General features: G+C 35.9%; 1 protein-coding gene across 1 annotated transcript in view; it reads left to right on the forward strand.

Annotated features, from left to right (window-relative positions):
- The window catches only part of LOC140497112 (cytochrome P450 3A12-like), a 36,452-nt gene extending 13,599 nt beyond the window's left edge, over positions 1-22,853 (forward strand). The window contains exons 4-13 of the mRNA XM_072597675.1: positions 7,726-7,825; positions 8,739-8,852; positions 9,296-9,384; positions 13,436-13,584; positions 14,120-14,247; positions 16,075-16,147; positions 18,228-18,388; positions 20,161-20,387; positions 21,198-21,360; positions 22,025-22,853. Coding sequence (XP_072453776.1) covers positions 7,726-7,825; positions 8,739-8,852; positions 9,296-9,384; positions 13,436-13,584; positions 14,120-14,247; positions 16,075-16,147; positions 18,228-18,388; positions 20,161-20,387; positions 21,198-21,360; positions 22,025-22,120 — 1,300 coding nt within the window. The 3' untranslated portion in view covers positions 22,121-22,853. The remainder of the gene's footprint in view (positions 1-7,725; positions 7,826-8,738; positions 8,853-9,295; positions 9,385-13,435; positions 13,585-14,119; positions 14,248-16,074; positions 16,148-18,227; positions 18,389-20,160; positions 20,388-21,197; positions 21,361-22,024) is intronic.
- The last annotated feature ends 419 nt before the right edge of the window (positions 22,854-23,272 follow it).

The raw sequence follows: 23,272 nt of genomic DNA on the forward strand, positions 1-23,272 counted from the left end.
GTCATGCTGCATAGGAGAGTCAAAATGAATGGGAGAAATCCTAAAACAAACCAAAATGTAATACAAAAGAAGATGACCAAAATTACATTCTGCAATCGAATTCCATAGCTCTTTCTCTGGATGTGGAAGTCATTTTGCCTTAAGAGACCACTGGGAATTTTTTAAGTCCTTACATTGCAATGAAGTTCTAAGCCCACCAGAAAAAATCCTAGCACACTGTGGTTGTTGCTGTGTATAAAGTTCTCTTGGTTGTGCTCCTTTCACTCAGCATCAGTTCATATAAGACTTTCCAGGCCTCTCTGAAGTCTTCTTGCTTGTCATTTCTTATAGCATAGTAGCATTCCATTAAATTCATATACCACAATTTATTCAGCCATTCCCCAATTGATGGGGATCCCCTTCATTTCCAGTTTTTGGCCACCACAAAGAGTGCTGCTATAAATATTTTTGCACATGTGGGACCCTTTCCCATTTTTATGATCTCTTGGGGATATAGTCCTAGAAACAGTGTTGCCAGGTCAAAGAGTATGCACATTTTTGTAGCCCTTTGGGCATAGTTCCAAATTGCTCTCCAGAGTGGCTGGATCAGCTCATATCTCCATCAACAATGAATTAGTTTTCCAGCTCTCCTACATCTTCTCCAACATTTATTGTCATCCTGTTTTGTCATGTTAGCCAATCTGATAGGTGTGATACGGTATCTCAGAGTTGTTTTGATTTGTATCACTCTAATCAATAGTGATTTAGAGCATTTTTTCATATGACTATAGATAGCTTTGATTTCTTCCTCTGAAAACTGCTTGTTCATATCTTTTGACCATTTATCAGTTGGGGAATGGCTTGTATTCTATTACATTTCACTCAGTTGTATATACATTCTAGAAAAGAGGCCTTTAACACAGATACTAGCTGCAAAAAACTTTCCCATTTTTTTACTTCCCTTCTAATCTTGGTTGCATTGGGTTTATTTGTGCAAAAACTTTTCAATTTAATATAATCAAACATCCATTTTGCATTTCATAAGGTTTTCTATCACTTCTTTAGTCAAAAATTCGTCCCTTCTCCATAAATCTGATAAATACACTATTCCTTGCTCCACTAATTTGTTGATAGTATCAATCTTTATACCTAGATCATGCATCCATTTGGACTTTACAGTTGTGTATAGTGTCAGGCATTGGTCTATGCCTAGTTTCCACCACACTGTTATCCAGTTTTCCCAGTAATTTTTGTCAAACAGTGAGTTCTTATCCCAGAACCTGGAGTCCTTGGGTTTATCAAAAAATAGATAACTATATTCATCGACTACTGTGTCTTGGATACCTAACCTATTCGCCCGGTCTACTCTTTTGTTTCTTAGCCAGTATCAAGGCATTTTAACAACTGGTGCTTTATAACACAATTGGAAATCTTGTTGAGCTAGGCCACCTTCCCTAGCATTTGTTTTTGTTAGGTCCCTTGATATTCTGGACCTTTTGTTCTTTCAGATGAATTTTGATATTATTTTTTCTAGCTCTACAAAATAACTATCTGATAATTTGATTGATATAGCACTGAATAAGTAAATTAATTTAGGTAGAATTGGCATTTTTATTATATTGACTTGGCCCACCCAAGAGCAACTGATGTTTTTTCCACTTTCTTAGATCTGACTTTATTTGTGCAAAACATGTTTTGTAATTGTGTTCATATAGTCCCTGGTTTTGTTTTGGCAGATAGACTTCCAAATATTTTATGGTGTCTATCATAGCTTTAAATGGGATTTCTCTCTCTATCTCTTGCTGTTGGGCTTTGTTAGTAATATATAGAAATGCAGAACATTTGTGTGAGTTTATTTTCTAACCTGCAGCTTTGCCAAAGTTGTTCACTATTTTAAGTAGTTTTTTACTTGATTCTCTGAGATTCTCTAAGTATATTATCATATCATCTGTAAAGAGTGATAGCTTAGTTTCTTCTTGGCCTAGTCCAATTCCTTCAATTTCTTTTTCCTCTCTTCTTGCTACAGCTAACATTTCTAGTATCATATTGAATAATAGTGGTGATAATGAACATCCTTGTTTCACCCCTGATCTTACTGGAAATGCATCTAGCTTATCCCCATTGCATATAATGCTTGCTGAAGGTTTTAGGTAGATACTGATTATTATTTTATGGAAAGTTCTATTTATTCCTATGTTCTCCAGTGTTTTCAATAGGACTGGGTGTTGTATTTTGTCAAAAGCTTTTTCTCCATCTATTGAGATAATTATATGTTTTCTGTTAGTTTCATTGTTGATATGATCAATAATGTTAATAATTTTCCTAATATTGAACCAGCCCTGCATTCCTTGTATGGATCCTCCCTGATTGTAATTCTCATGATAAGTTGATGTATTCTTTTTGCTAAAATCTTATTTAAAATTTTCGTGTCTATATTCATTAGAGAAATTGATCTATAATTTTCTTCCTGAGTTTTGCCTCTTCCTGGTTTGAGAATCAAAACCATATTTGTATCACAAAAAGAATTTGGGAGGTCTCCTTCTTCCCCAATTTTCCCAAATAATCTATATAGTATTGGAATTAATTGTTCTTTAAATATTTGATCGAATTCACTTGTGAATCCATCTGACCCTGGAGATTTTTTCCTAGGGAGTTCATTGACAGCTTATTCAATTCTTTTTTTGAGATGGGGTTACGTAAGTATTCAACTTCCTCCTCTGTTAGTCTGGGCAAATTATGTCTTTTAAAATAATCATCTGTCTCATTTAGATTGTCAAATTTATGGGCATACAGTTGGGCAAAGTAATTTCTAATTATTGTTTTAATTTCCTCTTCATTAGTGGTGAATTCACCCTTTTAATTTTTGATGTTGGTAATTTGATTTTCTTCTTTCTCTTTTTTAATCAAATTGACCAAAGGTTTATCAGTTTTATTGTTTTTTTCATAAAACCAACTCCTAGTTTTATTTATGAGTTAAATAGTCTTCTTTATTTCAATTTTATTAATCTGTCCTTTGGTTTTCAGTATTTCTAATTTGGCATTTACTTGGGATTTTTCAATTTGTTCTTTTTTGAGCTTTTTCAGCTACATGCCCAATGTATTGATTTCTTCTTTTTGTATTTTATTCATGCAGGCACTCAAAGAAATAAAACTTTCCCTATGAACTGTGTTTGCAGTATCCCACAAAATTTGGTCGCTTGTATGATTATTGTCATTCTCTTGAATGAAGTTGTTGATTGTTTCTATAATTTGCTGTTTAACCCACTCATTCTTTAGGGTTAGATTGTTTAATTTCCACTTAGGTTGTGGTTTATGTTTCTATGGCCTTTGATTACATGTAAGTTTTATTGCATTATGATCTGAGAAGGATGCATTGACTATCTCTGCCTTTCTGCACAGTATTGTGATGTTTTTATGATCTAGTACGTGGTCAATTTTTGTATATGTGCCATGTACCGTTGAGAGAAAGGTGTATTCCTTTCTATCCCCACTCAGTTTTCTCCAGAGATTTATCATATCTACCTTATCCGGAGTTCTATTCACCTTCTTAACTTCTTTCTTGTTTATTTTGAGGTTAGATTTATCAAGTTCAAAGAGGATGTGGTTGAGGTCCCCCACTAGTGTAGTTCTGATTTCTATTTCTTCCTCTAACTCCCTTATCTTCTCCTCTAAGAATGTGGATGCTATACCACTTGCAGCATATATGTTTAGTAATTAAATTTCTTCGTTGTCTACAGTGCCTTTTAGCAGGATATAGTTTTCTTCCTTGTCTCTTTTGATTCGATCTATTTCTGTTTTTACTTTGTCTGAGATTAGGATTGCTACCCCTGCTTTTTTTACATCAGCTGAAGTACAGTAAATTCTGCTCCAGCCTTTTACCTTTACACTATGTGTATCTCCCCATTTCAAATTGTAAACAACATATTGTTGGATTGTGGTTTTTAATCTATTCCACTATTTTTCTCTGTTTTGTGGAAGAGTTCATTGCATTTACATTAACAGTTGTGATTACAATCTGTGTCTTTCCCTCCATCCCCTTTCCTCTTGCTGATGCTTTTAGTTCTCCTTTCTCCCTTCCCCTCTGCAATACAGTTTTAATTTTTGAAAACCTCCTCCCTCAGTCTTCCCTCCCTTCTTTCAGCCCTCCTCTCTTTTAATCCCCTTTTCCCTTACTACTTTTCCCTCCCTTTTAGCCTCCCCTCCCTTTTTTCCCTCCTTCCCCTCCTTTTGCCTATAGAGCTAGTTGTATTTCTGTACATAACTGAGTTTGTTGTGCCCTCCTTGAATCCAGTCAGATGACAGTACCTCTGAAACAATAATCATCTCCCTCCCTTCTTTCCCTCTACTGTAATATACTTTTGTGCCTCCTCCTGTGATAGACTTTATTTTTTTCCTGCCTCCTCCCTTTCACATCTCCCATTACAATCGCTTCGCACCCTTAAATCACATTTGTTATCATCACATCATTTAATTTATACCCGTTTCCTCTATCTATGTATATCCCTTTTACATTTCATAATAAATATAAAATTCTCAAGATCAACAAGTATTATCTTCCTTTATAGGGATGTAAACAGTTTGCCCATATTGTGTAACAAGTTTTCTTCCCCCTGTCTATCTTTTTATGCCTTTCTTTAGACCTACATTTGAAGATCAAATTTTCTATTGAGTTCTGGCCTTTTCATCAGGAAGGTCTGGAAGTCCCTTATTTCATTGAATGTGAATATTGAATTCCTTGCCTGAAATATTATGCTCAACTTTGCTGGGTAATTAATCCTTGGTTGTAGTCCCAGCTCCTTTGTCTTATGGAATATCATATTCCAATTCCTTTGGTCTTTCAATGTAGAAGCTGCCATATCCTATGTGATCCTGACTGTAGCTCCTCAATATTTGAATGAGTTCTCTCTGGCTTCATGCATCATTTTTTCCTTCACTTGATGGTTCTAGAATTTGGCAACAACATTTCTTGGTGATTTTAGTTTGTTGTCCTTTTCAGGTGGTGACTGGTGGATTCTTTTGATGACAATTTTGCCTTTTAGTTCTAGGACTTCTGGGCAATTTTCCTTGATGATTTCTTGGATGATATTGTCTAGGCTTGTTTTTTTTATCATGGCTTTCTGTTAGACCAATAATCCTGAGATTTTCTCTCCTCAGTCTATTTTCCAGGTCAGTTGTTTTTCCAGTTAGATATTTTATATTTTCCTCTACCTTTTCATTCTTTAGATTTTGTTTGACTGATTCTTGATGTCTCATAGATTCATTAGCTTCTACTTGCACAATTTCATTTTTTATCAGATTATTTTTCAGTTAATTTTTGCATCTACTTTTCCATCGGTTCAATTGTTTCTTTTCACGAGTTACTTTCACCAATTACATTTTGTATTCCCTTTCCATTTGTCCAATTTTCATTTTTAAGAAACTGTTCTCTCCAGTGAATTCTTTTTTCATATTTATAAAATCATTGGCCAGGTTTTCCTCTATTTCTCTAATTTGGGTTTTAAAATTCTTCCAGAGCTCTTCCAAGAAGACTCTTTGTGCTTCAAACCAGTTCATATTCCCTTCTGAAGTTTCAAATGGGAGTCCAGTCTCAATGCTGACCTCTTTGGTATTTGTGTTTTGGTCCTTGTCCCCATAAAAACATTCTATGATCTTTTCTTTTCTGCTTTGCTTCTCACTCATGATAATAACACTTTTCCTGGCTTTTAAGGTAGATCTCTGCATCTGTGGCACATGGAGCTCTGTCTCACAGTTCTTGTACCTAAAACTTGAGGCTTTATGTGTTGTGGCCTCTGGTTCTTTTGGCTAGAAATTAACTGTTGCAGCTTGCCTTGTGCTGAGCTGGTCTGGTGTTGGAAAGCAGAGGCCAGGTGAGGTCTTTTTGGGTTTCCCTGCAGTTACCCTGGAGTTAGCTTGGTAAGTGTGGGGGAGGGGTCATCTAGATGCTGAGACTTCTCTGCTGAGATAGAGCATAGGCAAACTCAACTATCTGGGCTAGTGTCTTCCTGATTCCACTGGGGTGCTGAGGCATGCCTGGGGTCCTGGTGTTGGCAGTTGCTGGCTTCAGCTCCCGAGGGTTCAGGATCTTCTCCTGGTTTGTTGAGGTAGGGCTATCTGGGATAGCTCTGAACCTGCATTGATTGCCTTTGGCCACAGCAAGAAGAACCCTCCTTAGCGATCTTTCCAGCCTTCCAGGGTGAGAGTCTGTTTTCCTCTTCTGCTGCTTCCACTCTTCCAGGGTTTATCCCAGGGAGATATTCCTTGGGAGTGTCAAGGCCAACAAGGGGAAAGACATAGTGATTACTGATCACTCCACCATCTTCAGTTTTCTATTTCTTGAAAGATGATTACTAGGTTCTTTGTTTGGTCATGTCTTTCAGGCAGTCCAATAACTTTTAAATTATCTATTCTGGGTGTATTTTCCAGGTCAGTTGTTTTTCCAATGAGATATTTCATGCCATATTCCATTTTTTTCATTATTTTGGTTTTGTTTCGCAATTTCTTGATTTCTCATAAAGTCATTAGCTTCCATTTCCTCTATTCTAATTATTAAGGAATTCTTTTCTTCAGTGAACTTTTGGCCTTCCTTTTCCATTTGACAAATTCTACGTTTTAAGGCATTCTTCTCCTCATTGGCTTTTTGGATCTCTTTTGCCATTTTGCTATTTTAAGGTGTTTTCTTCAGCATTTTTTTGGATCTCCCTCAGCAAGCTGTTGATTCAGTTTTCATGATTTTCATGCATCACTCTCATTTCTCTACCAACTTTTTCCTCTACTTCTCTTAATTGATTTTCAAAATCTTTTTTGAGCTTCTTATCTCAGATTCCTTCAGTTTCATGGAATTTTCATTTCCATCTCTGCATCATGTCTCAAATTCCTTTTATAATTCTACTCCCACCACTATCAACATTAGTACTAGTTGTTATTACCACTCATCTAGAATATTGTTGTGGCCTCCTGATTGTACTCTTCCTGACTCCATTTTCCCTTCTATTTGGTCGATTTATAAATTATTTATTTTTTAAAATCCTTATTTTAAAAAATTGATTAATGATTTTTGAGTCTGTAATAACTGCCCTCTCTCTAGTCTCTCCCTGACTCATTGAGAACATAAATAATATGAAATAATTGTATATAGAAAATCATGCAGATCGTATTTCCATATTAGCATATTCTCAAAACAACTCAAGAAAAATAAAGTCAAAAAACCATGTACTCAATCAGCTTTCCCTCTGGGGGTGGATTGCATTTTTCATCTTGAAAGGGTTTTTTGGAATTTTCTTGGATCATTTTGGTCTATTCTTAATACAATAATAGCTTAATGTTCACAAGTCTGTCTCCTACTGCCTCCTAAGTAAAATGCAAAAACTATTGCTTCATGTTTGAGGCTCTTCCTAGCATGCCACCACCTTATTTTCCTAGGTTTATTTCCTATTAGTCCCTTCTATATAATTTGTTCTTTATCCAAACTGGATGACTCTTTGATTACCAAACCCACTTGCCAGTCGAATGCCACTGTGACTGCTCAAGATGTTTGCTGTCATCGAAATGCCCTCTTTACTTCCTTTTCCTGAGTGCCTAACTGTTCTCTAAAACCCAATTCAAATGTCACTTCCTCAAGAAACTATTTCTTTTCCCCATCATACCGCCCAACAACATCAACAACCACAATAAAATCTACTCTTTAAGCATTTTAAAGTACTTTGTACATGCTGTCTTACTTGTTACTTGTTTCATTTGGTGGTATAGGTTTTATGATGGCAGACAACCTGTACTGGCTGTCACAGATCCAGAGATTCTCAAATCAGTGTTGGTGAAAGAGTGCTATTCTATCTTCACCAATCGTCGGGTAAGTGACAATTGTTGGCAGCAAAGGGTAAAGCATGTTAAGCATTTTAAGAATCACAAAGTTATTTGATCATCTATAGACACCAGCTTTGTTATTGAAATTCTTGTAGAAGACAGGACAAGCAAGACACTCTAGCTAAGGGCAATGAAGTTTGAGTTGGAGACATAAGGCAGCTTTTGCTGGGTAATTTGAAGTCCCATCAACATCACTTGAACCCAAAAAACTTGGAAGTGATGATGCCTTCCAACAATTATACTTGTGTATAATCCAGCCCTCATGACCATTGTTAAGAGGAAAGGTCAGTGTTGAAAATGTGCCTGCTCTCCTCATCTTCGTAGGCAAATTGGCTGCCTCCAACAGACAGATTGGCACAGGAGACAAAATACTAGAAGTATCCCATGCTTCCTTTTATGCTTTTGTCATGGCATTCCTCTGGAAGAGATGCTAGTCATCCCCATCAATTGTCAAACAACTGTCTCACATGTGAAAGGCCAGCCAGAATAACTGAAGCAATTGATGTGTATCAGGTAGGTCAAATTATCAGTACCACCACCACCTCCACCTTCACCACCACTTCAACTCAAACACTGTGAGATATAATCTAGGACATGGCACCAGGAACCTTGGGAACAGCAATGTTTTTTTAACCTACTAGAAATAGTCATCATCCTGGGCAGAAACCTCTATAGTGTTGCAGCCTGGAAACTGCTCCTGCAGGTACAACTGTCACAGCTTTTAAGAACCCAGAAAAGATATTCTTGTCACCAGTGTCCATGGACTATAAAGAGTCAGATAACAAACTATAGATATTTAGAAAGAATTAGTTTTTATACTGGAAAGTGTAATAGATCTTCATTTCTGATTCCACAAGTTAAAACTTGAATGGTCTTGCCTTTTACCTTTTTCCTCCTAGGATTTTGGTCCAACAGGGATTTTAGAGAGTGCTGTTTCAGTTGCTGAAGATGACCAATGGAAGAGGATTCGAACAGTGCTGTCTCCAACATTTACAAGTGGAAAACTCAAGGAGGTAAAGTCAGAAATATTGGTCAGATTCTAGAAAACTGAGTAGATAAAATAAGTTCCAATGGTTTTCTCCAGTTAAAGCCCAATTAATAGGCCTGCTAGTTTGAATATTTTGGAATGGAATATTTTGTTTTCCTTTTTGTGATACAATGGAGAAAGCATATTCACTGAAGTTAGAGAACCTCATCTTTCATCTCACCTCTAATGCTTAATACCTGAATGACCATTGGCAAGTCACTTAGCCATTCTGGCTGCAGTTTCCTCTTCTTTAGAATGAAGTAGCTTGACTAGATGGACAAGAAGACCTCTTCTTCCTGTAAGATGCATGCTGCTTTACATTCATAAAAATACATTTATGAAATATCATTGTGCTTCTTCTGACTTGGGAAATCTGGTTTGTTCTGGAGTTGGGTTTTCCAGATGTAATTTTTGTTATTTGACCTTTAGATGTTTTCCATCATTAACCGATATGGAGATGTATTAGTGAAGAACATGTGGAAAGCAGCAGAGAAAAGCAAGCCTGTAACTATGAAAGAGTAAGTATGGGGTCACAGCTGGAGGAATCTGAGGAGCAACAGGCTCTCTCCTGTCATCTTTCTTCAGAAACTGAAGCACCCACTTTTAGAGTTACTCTCTTGATTTTTAATTAACAAAGTGCATGTAAAGGACAACATGGTGAGATCTCCCCCCCCGTGACTAAACACCTTCATTAAGTCATAGACAATTGATGACTCCACTTATGCTCCTGTTTTTTTCCCTATTCTGAACTCTCTGTAGTCTGTTTTCCAAATTTATCATTCAACTCAGCCTTTAAAAACTTTTAAAACAGTTTTCTCCAAAAGTACTAATTATCTTTTTTACATTTATGAAAACATTTAAAACTCTTTTCTTAAGCTCTTGCTTTATTTTTCCCAGATTATTTGATTTTGTAACCAAGTTGTGTTTTCTTCTGTGGCTTTACATGCAGATGCTTCTGGAGTTCTTTTCTTCTGGGTTTGTATTTTGATCATCTCTGTCACTACAATAGCTTTAATTATGAGATCCTTTTTGTTTATTCATGTTTTTTCAGCTTCCTAACTTTAGACTTTATGTTAGCTCCAGATTCTGCACATTTCTGGAGACAATATCTGGGCTGGTTCTTTTGCTGCTTTCTTGAGTAATTGGCTTTCTTGAGAATTGTTATTTTGGGCTCCAAAGTCCAACTCATACTGGGACCTTATGAGCTTCTGATGCTCTAAGTAGTCTTAGGACAAATTCTGATCAATTCCTCTGTCCTTCCCCATTCACCAGTCATCTGGAAAGTGACAGTTGTTGGCAGCAAAGGGTAAAGCATGCTAAGCATTTTAAGGATCACAAAGTTTTTAGATCATCTATAAACACTAGTTTCATTATTGACTTTCTTTCAGAAGACAGGACAAGCAAGATAAGTGAAGTCTGAGCTTTGTAGGTTCCAGACCTGTGTTTATGTCTGAGTTGTAATGGAATGCTGTTGGACTGAAGCAGTATCATCCAATTGGAAACCTCTCCTGATTCAAAGTGATGGAAGCGTAGGCTTTCCTTCCATCTGAGATTCCTTTCATTATCATTCCTTAGTGGGCTTCAGACTGGTCTATACTAGGGCTGAGAACAAACTCTTTTCCTCTGGTCTCAGGCATATTGTTGTTGCTTACTTCTGAACTTTGCCCTTGCTTATTTGGGCTTGTGACTGATCCTCACATCTAGATCCTAGTATGTTTCATATTCCACACTGTATCTGTGACCCAGAAAAGTGTCAAAAGAGACAAATTCCAAGTTGGTGCCTGTTCCTGTACCCCATATGAGTTCCCATTCTTCCAACATTTGTTTAGAAACTTTTATTTCCCTTAAGCAGACTCTAGTTGCTGGATTGTTAGATAAGACTAATTAATGACCAGGGTCTTTATTTGCCTCCCTATGCCAACCTGGGCTGGGCTCATTATTTTTCCTTCTTCTTGGATTTACCAATCATTTACCAGTCTGGTCCATTTTCTAGACTATTTTTGGAGTGGACAGAGCTCTCTGTGTTTCTTGCTTCTTTTCTGTATCGTCAATTTTCAAATCAATGATTTCTCATGAATTTTAATCTTTGTTGACCCCATTGTAGCATCTGACACTGCTGATAACCTTCTCTTTCTGGGTGCTCACTATTCTTTGTGTTTTCTGATTCTGCTCTGTTTTTGTCCTCCCCCTGTCTGTCTGACCATTCTTCTCAACCTTCTTTCCATGGAACACCTACTACTTGTGGCTTAGTCAATCAAGAATAATTCATTGTTATTTAATTTATTAAGAAGATCATAAAAGGTACCCCTTGCAAAATAACTCTAAATAGTATAAAATACCTGTTGAGTATACCTGACATAACTGACCTAGGAACTATATAAACAAAAGTATAAAAATATCTTTTATATAAATAAAATTAGATTTAATAATTGAAAAAATATTAATTGTTCATGGATAGTCAGGGCCAATATAATAAAAATGACAATTTTACCTAAATTAATTTATGTATTCAAAATATTAAAATAAAATTACTAAAAATATATTAATGAATTAGAAAAATGATAACAAAATTAATTTGGAAGAACCTAAACTCAGGAATATCAAAGGAACTAATGAAAAAAATGTAAAGAAAGGACACTTAGCAATGTAGATCTTAAACTGTTTTAGAAGGTAATAACTATCAAAAGTATCTCTTGCTGAATCCAAAATTGAAAGGTATATCAATGGAACAGAGAAGACAAACAATTTGCAGTTACAAATAAATGTAGTAACCTTGTATTTGACAGATGTAAAGGCTCAAGATTATGGGAGAAGTATTTATTATTTGATAAGAATTGCAAGGAAAATTGGAAAGCAATATGGCAGAAAATGGTCATAGACTAATATCTTATACCATTTACTAAGACAAGGTCAAGATGGATATATAATCTAGATATAAAGAGAGATTTTACAAGAAAATTTGAAGAACTTGGAAAATATTACCTATCAGAGATATATAGATGAACAATTTATGAATAAAGAACATAAATAGAAGAGGTAGATATAAAATCAATAATTTTGATTACATTAAATTCAAAAAAGTTTTGTAGAAATAAAACACATGTAGCCAAAATCAGAAGGAATGTAGAAAACTGGAAGAATATTTTTATAGCAGTTTCTCAGATAAAAATCTCATATCTCAAATATATAAAGAACTTTGTCAAATCTTGAACAATGTGAGTCATTCCCCATTAATAACTGACCAAAGTATATGAACAGGCAGCTTTCTGTTGAAGAAATCAAAACATTTTGATTTTGCATAAAAAATGCTCTAAAAATTGTATCTCATTTAAATTGTCTTTTATTAAAACTATCAGCATCTTCATTTCCTTCAAGAGACCTTTTTGTTTTGAATCACCTCACCAAAGTAGTCATTGTACACCATTTACCTCCATCTTATAAATGCCCTTCTCCAATATGATGCCCAGAACTTTGGACATGATGCTACAGGTACGGTATGACCAGGGCAGGGTCCAACAGCACTATCATTTCATTTATTCTGGATAATGTGACTTTCTTCCTATACCATAAGGTCCCCAAAATTTCTAAGTTATTAATTATTTAAAAAAATGCAAATTAAAATAATTTTGATATATCATTTAACTCCTATCAGATTGGCTGAAATGATTGAAGAGGAAAGTGACACATGTTGGAGGGGATGTGGAAAAACTGGGACACTAATTCATTGGAATTTTGAACTGATCCAAGTATTTTGGAGAACATACTGGAATTATGTCCAAAGAGTTGTTAAACTGTCTATGTCCTTTGACCCAGGAATATCACTACTATGTTTATTTCTATAGAGGAATAGGGAAAAAGAAAAGAACCTCTAAGTTCTAAAATATTTATAGCAGCTTTCTTATGGTGCAAAGAGCTAGAAATTTTTGACATGCCCATTAATAGGGGATTGAACTAGTTGTGGTATATAATTATGATAGAATACTACTGTGCAGTAAGAAATAATGAACTCATACAGAGTTCTAGGAAGATATTGGAGTGTTTGGCATATGGTAAGCACTTAGTAAATGATAGTTTATTACTTGGAAGTAGAGAGTGTTCGTACTCTCAGGAGGAAAATGTGTCCCCGGTTAAATGAGGGAAACCTAACCTGCTCTAACAGCTCAGAAAAAGGAACTGATCAATCCTGCTATGCATTTTGTTCCATGAATATCTAAGCTATCATTCATTCATTTATAAAATGCTTTTTGATCTTCTAGGTAGTTGATGAAAAGAATCAACATTTTTAATCTGAAAAAATCTCATGTAGGAGATGCTACTGACCTGACCAGACCACATGCAAATGTAATAGGGAAGTATGTAATAAAATAGAAAATATAATGAAATATGGGTAAAATTTATATGTGGTTTATTAATTTCAACATACGGCCCACAGGTAACCTTTGGAATGGTTTAGTGACCCCAGTTTCTATTGAGTTTGACACTGCTGGTTTGGAGTCTCACTTCATGTCTTTGCTTAGAGAAGAAAGATGTGGTACCTGTTCTGAGTTGTTTTTTGCTTTCTCTCTTCAGTATTTTTGGGGCCTACAGCATGGATGTGATTGCCAGCACTTCATTTGGTATCCATATTGATTCCTTGAATAAGCAGAATGATCCCTATGTCAGAGAAATCAAGAAATTAATTAGTTTCAGTTTTCTGGACCCACTCATATTCACAATAAGTAAGTTGGTTCTTCTTTACAAATTAAAAATCCAGTGGTCCTAATATTCCTAATGATAACTCAATAAATTGTATCACAGACTTAGAGATGGACAGAAACTTAGAAGCCATCAAGTCTAACCCCTTTATTTAACAGAGATTATAGAGATGCATAGAGAGATTATAACACAATCTCAAGAATCGTGGAGAGTTAACTCTATCATTGCTAGGGAGGGAGGGCCTTTAGAAAGCAACTCAGTTAAATATTCAGAGGAATTATTTGCTGATTGAGTCAGTCATAGTTAGCTCATCTTTTAATATAGAAGACCAGGGATGGGCACAGGACACCTGATTTTAGAAACAGATTCCCTTCCAATGGGCTTTTCATTGACCCTCACCAGTTCATAGATAGTTGGCAATGTCTAAAAGAAAAAGAGTAAGCCATATTGCAATTTGTACCTCTGGTACCATCTCCCCATCTACACTCCAGATAAAGGTGATAAGATCTCTCATAAAACTCTACAGTTTCATAAGATTTTTTTGGTTTTTTTCCTCAGTGGTATTTCCATTCCTGACTCCTTTGCTTAAAAAATTCAATATATCTGTATTTTCAAAAGATGCAACAGAGTTCTTAGCAAAAGCAGTTAAAAAAATAAAGGAAGAACGAATGAAAAATTCACAGAAGGTAAGTAAGTCTTTACAATGATTAGAATATTAATATGTATACCTTATAAATGGTTGTATTCTTTAACTTCAGAGTAGAGCAAAAACAATGCCAACAATTGGTGTTCCATTTACTTCTGTTCATCTGTGTTCTCTCTCTCTCTCTCTCTCTCTCTCTCTCTCTCTCTCTCTCTCTCTCTCTGTCTTTCTCTACACACACACACACACACACACACACACACACACACACACACACACACACATTCAATTTCAATTACCAGATATTTGTGAAGACTTTCTGTAACATGAGGAAGTGTTACTTGGTAGCCTTTAAATTGATTTCCAACTCTAATTATATGTTCCTAATATTTAATATTTATGACATCTTGTGATCTATGTCTCTGGAAGTACAAATATAGAAAAAACATTGTCTTACCTCTTAACTAATTTATTACTCATAGGTAGGATAAGACAGATACTCAATATTATACTATAAATTAATATATGACATGTAACAGGAACCTATGGAGAGAGAAAATACTTCTCACTTTCATTTTCAGACTCCCACAATAAGTCTTGATAACAATACCAAGGACTACATAAAAATGGGCATAAAAATTATAATGTGCCATTACTGTTGTATTCAGTTTCTCCATATGGGCACTTGGCTCAAATATGGAACATTATTCATTTTTCCACAAAGCTTTGACTCTGAAGCCTATTTACAAAAGGGCCATGACCCTTAATTCTTGAAGGCCACATCAGAAAAGTACAACCTATTTTTGGTGCTTGCAAACTGCAAAGTCTTCAAGCATGGACATGTTGATTCATTGCATGTTTGCTGACCTAGGACCAATCTATCTGAGTTTGAGGAGGTATGTCTATTGGATGACCACAGTGAGACAAATTTGTTTGCTTATAATGATCATAGAAAACCAGTCATAAATTAAGAATGTGATCAATGGCATCCACATCAATATTGTTAGAAACTTTTGAAGCATTCTCTTTCTATCCTTTCTGCTGACTTAAGAGAATCCACTTCCTGAAATACTTAATTTTTAAAAAAAAGTTCTTTCCTTTAAAAAAAATGCTTCCCTTCCATCACAATTGGCTGATGATGAGGGCAGAATCTTTTTAAGTTTTTAAAGTTAAAGGATTTGATTTCAAGTCTTAGTGTTATTGTCTCGAGGCTTAGACTCTTTAGCACTCCAGGGTCCTTGTGTAGAATTCTAATGCTGCCACTGAGCTGAAGCTACAATGCCTGTAATCAGTCACCTGTCTATCATGCAGTTGAGATAGTAATTTGCTGTGTTGTATTGGTAATTTAAATGGGAAGAACTTTCCCATTCATTGTTAGGCCCATGAGACCTGCTTAAATCACATGAAAGCCTAAGTCTTATATGATGGGTGGAATGTGATGAAAGAGTGAAACAGGAAGGGTGGAGCAGAACTGGGAGGAAGTTGGTGAGAACAGTTAGGGTGGAGGAGAGAGGATGCAGGCAGGCAGGCACAGCTCTTGTGAGTGTTTGCTTGTGGGAAGGCCCTGGCAGGGGTTTGAGGGGAGAGCTTGGGCTTTGTCCCCTGCCCTGCTAATGTGTATTGACTTCTTGGTTACTGTGATAGATTTGACTTTCTTGTGTTGGGATTTGGCTTTCTGGTGTCTGAATAAATGCTTTTCTTCTACCTTCTATGTGGAGAGTGTGTTATACTTTGTGATTCAGAACTATGCTGGCATATTCATATTCACTGTTGGTGCTATACATGTTGCCTTGGCAATACAGATGTTCATAGCTAATTTCTGTGTTCTCAAGTGTTTTCTCAGCATTATTAGTTTTCATTATTTCTCCAGCACAGGGTAGATTTCCTTCAGCTTATGATGGATTCTCAGACTTCTAACAACTCAGAGAAACACTCTCACAAAGGTAACTTGGGCATAAGGGTGGCCACAAACTGGAATCTTGAAGCCATTATCTAGGGAAGTATGAAAAAATTTCCTATGTGCTTAGATGATATACTAAATGGCAAAAACAATGACCATGATGATGATATTGCAGAATTTCAAAAATTGAAGAGCAATTTACATGCATTTCCTCATGTGATCTTCATAACAATTCTGTGTGCTGTGTCATTCTTATTTCTATTTTAGAGATGAGGAATCTAAGGCTTAGGGCATTTAAACAACTTCCAGAGGATCACAGTTAGTAAAACTTTGAAATAGGATTTGAACTTAGATCTGATTTACCTCTCAGTCTGACACTCTGTGGTGTCACCTAGTCATTTCAGAAAGAAGCTTGACTTCTGTAGCATGAGTTGAATGGAGAAAATTTTCAAAATTATATTTCAATTTGTAATGGTCAAGTTAGTCTGAAGATCAGATGGTGACACTAAAGTCTGTTTTTCATTTCATAGCTAGGACAACTGTGATGCATAGCAAGGTGAAAAAATGTATTTTTTTCCAGAGGAAAAAATCTGTTTTTTTATCCCCCCTGTACCACTCAGTACTTGTGTGACTCTGTGCACATCATTTCTCTTGTCTGGACTTTCTTGTCATAGGTAAAAGCAAGGTATTATGCCAGATGATCTTTCAATTCTATTCTAGCTCTAAGTTATATAGTTTTACTCTCTTCTCTACTCTAGACCATGCTTTTTTGTGTGTGTGCTCAACTAATTGGGCATCTAGTAACATAGTGAACAAGTACCAGGCCTCGAGTCCAGAAGACCTGAATTCAAATCCAATCGCTGGACTATCTGTGTGACAATGGGAAATTCACTGAACCCTATTTACCTCAGTTTCCTCATCTTTAAAATGAGCTAGAGAAGGAAATGGCTAAGCACTCCAGGATCTTTGTCATGAATAAGCCAACTAATGACACAAAGAGTTGGATAGGACTGAAAAACAACTGAAACAAAACACAAGAAATAACAGAGAGACTGTTTTGAGATACATGTTTCTTTAGCAATATAAAACTTGTGGGCAAACTTCTCAACCATAAGTAGAATATGTATTCTCCTATGCTGTACCTAAACATTCTTACAAGAACTCAGCCTGAGAGAAGTAGCATATTTTAGGGAAAGGGACAGCTGGAGTTGGAAGGGAAAAGGCCAGATTCTAGTCTCAGCTTCATCTACTTGCTAGGTCAGTGACTTTAGAATACTTATCTTCCTGCTCTGGGCATCAATTGCCTTTTCTGAAGAATGGAGAGAAACATTCTTTCACTTCCAATTTCACAAGCTTGTTATAGTGGTCAAATGAAATAATGTAGGAAAACATAAACACTAGGCACTATGTGTAGAAATGTAATCAATGTTAATTATTACCTTCTTGATACCTTCCTTTTTTGGAGCTCATGAGAGATAGAATATGGTGGGTATAGTGGGAAGAGCATGGTCCCTGAAGGCTGGAGAGGTGGGTTTGATTCCTACCTCTGACAACTATGAGACTTTGGTAAAAATCAATTAACCTCTTCAAGTCTCAGTTTACTCAACTGAAAAATTAAGGTATTTGACTACGTGACTCTTGAGGTCCCTTCCAAATCTGAATTTGTGATCTCCCTTCAAACATCTCTCCTCTATATTTGCTTCACTTCATACACAGCCATCCTACCACAGGTACTTATCCCCTCTCCTCTGGACTATTGCTAGAGCATATTAGTGTATCTATTAAATGACACATTGTTCTAGAAAGAAGAGACAATTCCCTGAAATGAAATGTTACTTTTATTACATCCATAAAAAACAATTGAGGATAAGGAAGATGTGTGGAAAGAACAGAATGGATACAGGAGAAATAAGACTGAGCAACCTCCATTAGAACTGACTTTTTCTTGCCTTATGATAAATTTGGGTGGAAAATTTCTATCTTATAAATGAATGTGTTTCAGATCTCTTGCAGCTATTCTGGAGAGTCAGATAGATACCTTTCTTAAACTCTAGTGATAAGAGTGAGTGAAATAATAAAGATATGATGACTTTGTCTGAATATCTCCCTTGCCTCTATTTCAGATCTGAGTGATGACGAAATCCTTGCACAATCCGTTATCTTTCTTTTTGCTGGTTATGAAACCACCAGCTCAGTTCTCTCCTTCCTTTTTTACAACCTGGCCACCCACCCTGAGATTCAGCAGAAACTTCAGAAGGAGATAGATGTGGTTTTGCCCAATAAGGTGAGAGGACGAAAGGAATAGAGCTATTCTCCCCCCCCCCCCACTTACTCTGTCTTTACCAATTTGCCTCATCTTTTGGTAGAATCTTTTTCAGAATCACTTGTGCTAATTATTTGCCTATTATTGGAGCATCATCAGGGTTTACAAAAGCAAAGGTATGTTGAGACACCACATGATTACATAAAGCTCTCCTTGTAAAAAATGAAATATCTCAGCAACCATTTCCAATCCTTGGAAAAATTTTGAGAAAGCTCATTTGTCCTCAATTCACAAATCACTTCATAGCCCTTCCTCTATGTGATTACACTCATTTCTCAACTCTTCTAATATTAAATATATTTGTGACTTTTGGTCTGCTCTCTACTCTTCACCTTGCTTGTCCTCCTACTCTCTTCTCATCCCTTCTCAGATTCTCATTCAGTCTCTAATGTGACTGATAACAGGGGTTATAAACTCTTCTTGGGGTCAAAAAGTTTTGTGAATGGACACTGGAGTTTTTCCATACCCAAGAACCTCTTTTTGATCCACCAGGATTACCCTTGTCCATCATTCTTGTACCAAGTAAGGGCCATAGCCATCATGGGAAGGTTTAGTTATTTCCCTATGAAGCTGGTGGATAGTCTTATGCATGTATTGAAATAGACACTTTGAAAAGTGATGAGTGACCAAGCTTCAGTGGTAGCAGTAGGAATGGAGAGTAGGTAAATTTCTAAAAGTAGCCCTGCAGATCGCATTGATCACCTAGCAAAACCAAACCTGAATCACTTTAATGATGTTGAGAACAATCAAGGTCACACAAGAAAACAAGGACAGTCTATCTCGTCTTGGTTTGGGACCAGACCTTTTTCTATGTTGCTAATTTTCTCTATTATTCTGCAGGTTGCCAGGATATTTTTTTCTTGGAATTAGGTGATTTCTATTAAATAGTAATTCTCCTGTACTCCTTCCAAGTCCCATAATATTCTATAAGCTATATAAAAGTGTCAGAACAGAAGGATATCATCAGAGTTGTCCTTTTAAATAGCTTTCTATGTTATCTATTGGGAGGAACATTGGGAAAGCCTCTGTGCCCCCCTCTCCAAGTATCTCTTCTAAATTCTACCATTGGTGATGCATTCCTATGAATCTGTTATACTTTGAAGAACTTTCAGTGTGTAAAATATTAAACTACCAGTACATCCCAACACTGATGATGAACTGACAGTGAGGATTTCTAGAGTTTGGATAGAAGGTAGCTATTTTTGAAAAGATAAGAGATGACAAGAGCTGGAAGCTGGGGAGCTATGAAGACACAGAAGGACTCTACTCAGATTTCAAATGTTTCTAAAGTAAACTTAACTAAGTTAGATTTTGTCTACTGTCTCATCCTAGATTTCACAGTTAACCTGGTGTATCCCAAAAGTAGACCTGGAGGAAGAGGAAAAAGCAAGATTCATCTTAACCTAACTTCCTTCAACTGAGATTCAACAGTTTTGACACAGGCTCAAAAAGGCTCATTTTATGAAAACATTTATAGAGATGTATATCTCACTTTGATTCAGCTCAGAAGTTTTGAGTCACTTCATTAGCACCTTGACAACTACAGTGACCCCCCAACATTCCATAGGTTCAATAGTAAAAATATTTTGGTAGATTTCTTCCAGAAGATAATGCTATAACAGCTTGTGACCACATGTACAATGGAGTTAGTATAGACTCATTCTAAGACCAAGTGAGTAAAAATAAATGTGATTATGTCACCTTAGTACTCAGGACTGTTTGCTCTCTTCCAGGAAGCACTCACATATGATGCCCTGGTACAGATGGAGTACCTAGACATGGTGACAAATGAAAATCTCAGGATGTTCCCTATAGCTGGCAGGATCGAAAGGGTTGCTAAGAAAACTGTTGAGATCAATGGACTGACTATTCCTAAAGATACAGTGGTGATGGCCCCTCTCATGGCCCTTCATAATGACCCAGATTACTGGCCAGAGCCAAAGGAGTTCCGCCCTGAAAGGTAAACACATTTTTTTCTTAAAGGAAAACATTGCTTAATGTGGTCAGTTGAGATAGTTTAGAGAAAACATTGAGTTGGGGGATAGGATCAGAATCTGAATTCTGGTTTTGTGTTTTGCCTGGAATGATGACTTGAAATGATGACAACAACACTGCATTATGCCTACAGTAACTATTTCCATAACTCAGACATTCTTATTTTATGGGTCAAAGAACTGAAGCTTATATGCATAAGTGACATGGCATTAGCTGTACTACTAAGAAGTGGTTGAAATGGGCTTTAAATGCTGGTCTTTATTAGAGTTTCCAAGCTGACAAATGAGTGTCACTTATATTTTCATTCATTTTCACTGGCTTCCTGGATGTCCTACAAACAAGACGCTCCATCTCATTTCCAAGCATCTTCTCTGGCTATTTCCTATTGCTGGTATTGCTCTGACTGCTGACTTCCCTGTCTTCTCTTAAGTCCTAATTCAGATCTGACCTTCTACTGGAAGTCTTCTTCAATACCTCCTAATATCGGTCCCTTTGCTCTGTTAATTATTTCCTATTTATCCTACGTATTGCTTGTATTGTTTAGATTGCTTTGCATATTGATTTTCCTATTAGATTGCAAGCTCCTTGAGGGTAAGGAACATGTTTTGTTCTTTATAGAACCCCACCACTTAGTACTGTGCCCAGCACATAGCAGGCACTAAATAAATGTTGATTGATTGATGCATCTCTTCCAAAGTCAGATTCATCTTTCTCACAAGACTCAGATGTTCTTTTTTCCCCCTGATCTCTTTTCTCTGCCATTTTGAAAAACCAGGTTCAGCAAGGAAAACAAGGAGAGCATCAACCCCTATGTGTACATGCCCTTTGGTGCCGGTCCCCGAAACTGCATTGGGATGAGATTTGCACTTATGAATATGAAAGTTGCAACTTGCCGACTCCTGCAGGAATTTTCCTTCAAAACTTGTAAAGAGACACAGGTGAGGAGTTGTATTCTTTGTTCAATATTTAGGATGAGTGTTTTAGTCAGGATGATTTATTTTCAAATAGGGAAATGTTCTATGCCACCTGGACAAACAATTCAACAGAGTTAGCCTATTTATTGTGAGCAGGCTAGTAAAAATTAACTTTGCATTATTAAGATGGAAATATGCAGAAAGCCAAGAGAGAAGCAATTAAAATGTTGTTGGGTACATAATTAATTTGATTTAACTATAATAACAATGACATAAAATCCTTAGTTACAAACAATATGGTTTTTTAAAACCAAAGTACAGCAGACCCTTTAATCCTTTTGTTTTATGAGAGCAAAATATACTATGTTAAAGGTCATGGGAATGAATAAAATCTCTTAAATTCTGCAAGTTTTTTGATTCTGCCTTACAACAGGCTAATACTAATAAAACCTGAGTATATATTTAATACACATTTATAATATTGTGTGATAGTCTCTGGCATCCAACCCACATTGGGAGTCTATTACAACCATATCAATCTAACTCTCCTTTGTATGACATTCCAATTAGTCTTCATTTGTATAATACTCTTTTCCCTGAGATATCATTAATATGACTACTTGTCTTTCTCTCTATTGTTTGTAGTGTTTACTTATTGAACGCTAATTGTTTTTGTTAACTGTTGCAGGTTCCTCTGAAGCTGAGCAATCAGACACTCATTTCACCAGCTGTACCCATTGTTCTGCAGGCTGTGCCAAGGACCAAGAAGGCAAACCAACAATAGAAATTATCCTCATTCTACTCATCCCTGTCTACAATCATGTCCCACATTCCTCTTCTATAATCCAATGACACTGAATCCTAGGATTCTAAAAGTAATTTAGTTTATATTGTGAACCAAACAGAAAAATAAATGAGTTTTTTTTTTAGCCACAGGAAATGAGTACTGGATTTTTCAGATGATCTTTTGGAGATTTCTGTGTTTGAGGACTATTGTATAATGGCCAGTGGTGTCAAAAATCACATACATTGATCCAATGAGTCATGTTCCAAAGAAAATGACCTCCAACAGTTTAATACAACTTGATATTACTGGACTCTAGTGACATAACGAATGACCAGAGAAAAAGCATGAATTAAGTATCTGGTTATTATTTTTGTCAATAATTGTCCCTGATAATTGGGAAGAATATTACTTGTTTTCAATATTTTGCATTCAATCTCAACAAAATATTTTTTTTACTTTCTGTTTTTTTTTCCTTTTTTACTTTGGGTCTGTTTCTTCACGACATGACTAATATTATAATATGTTTTGTGTGATTGAACATCTCTAGCCTATAACAAATTACTTGCTATCTTTGGAAATGGTAGGTCAGGAAAAGAGACAATTTGGAACTTAAATATAAAATGAATGTTAAAAATTGTCTTTTCATGTAACTGGAGAAAAAATATCATTTCTTTAATATTCTTTATTGGACAACTATGCTCCTACAAATAATAAAATACATTTCTGGAAACCTCTTGTTTGATGTCTAGTATCCCCTAAAGTAATATTATTATCATTTAGTTGGATGAGCAGGGTAGTGGTTTTGATTATCTTAAATTTTTGTTTTGTCAAATAACTGAACAGAATGTTCAAATGGAAGTCCAGTTTAATATTGATAGCTCTTGCTTAATAAGAATGTATACATAGAAGGTATATCAGATTGCATGCCATCTTGGGGAGAGCAAAACAGGGAGGTGGAGAAAATTTGAAACTTATGGAACTGAATATTGAAAACTAAAAATAAATTAATTGATTTATTAAAAAAAATTTATACCTCTGGTAAGGGACAAATAATTCACTTAGTTCTTTTTACTTTTCCATTCTTTCCACAAACATTTGAGGGTAAAGACTTATAAAAACCTTGAACTTACTTGGATCAAAGTCAATCTT

This window comes from Notamacropus eugenii, chromosome 3, assembly GCF_028372415.1.
Source record: "Notamacropus eugenii isolate mMacEug1 chromosome 3, mMacEug1.pri_v2, whole genome shotgun sequence".
Taxonomy (NCBI): domain Eukaryota; kingdom Metazoa; phylum Chordata; class Mammalia; order Diprotodontia; family Macropodidae; genus Notamacropus; species Notamacropus eugenii.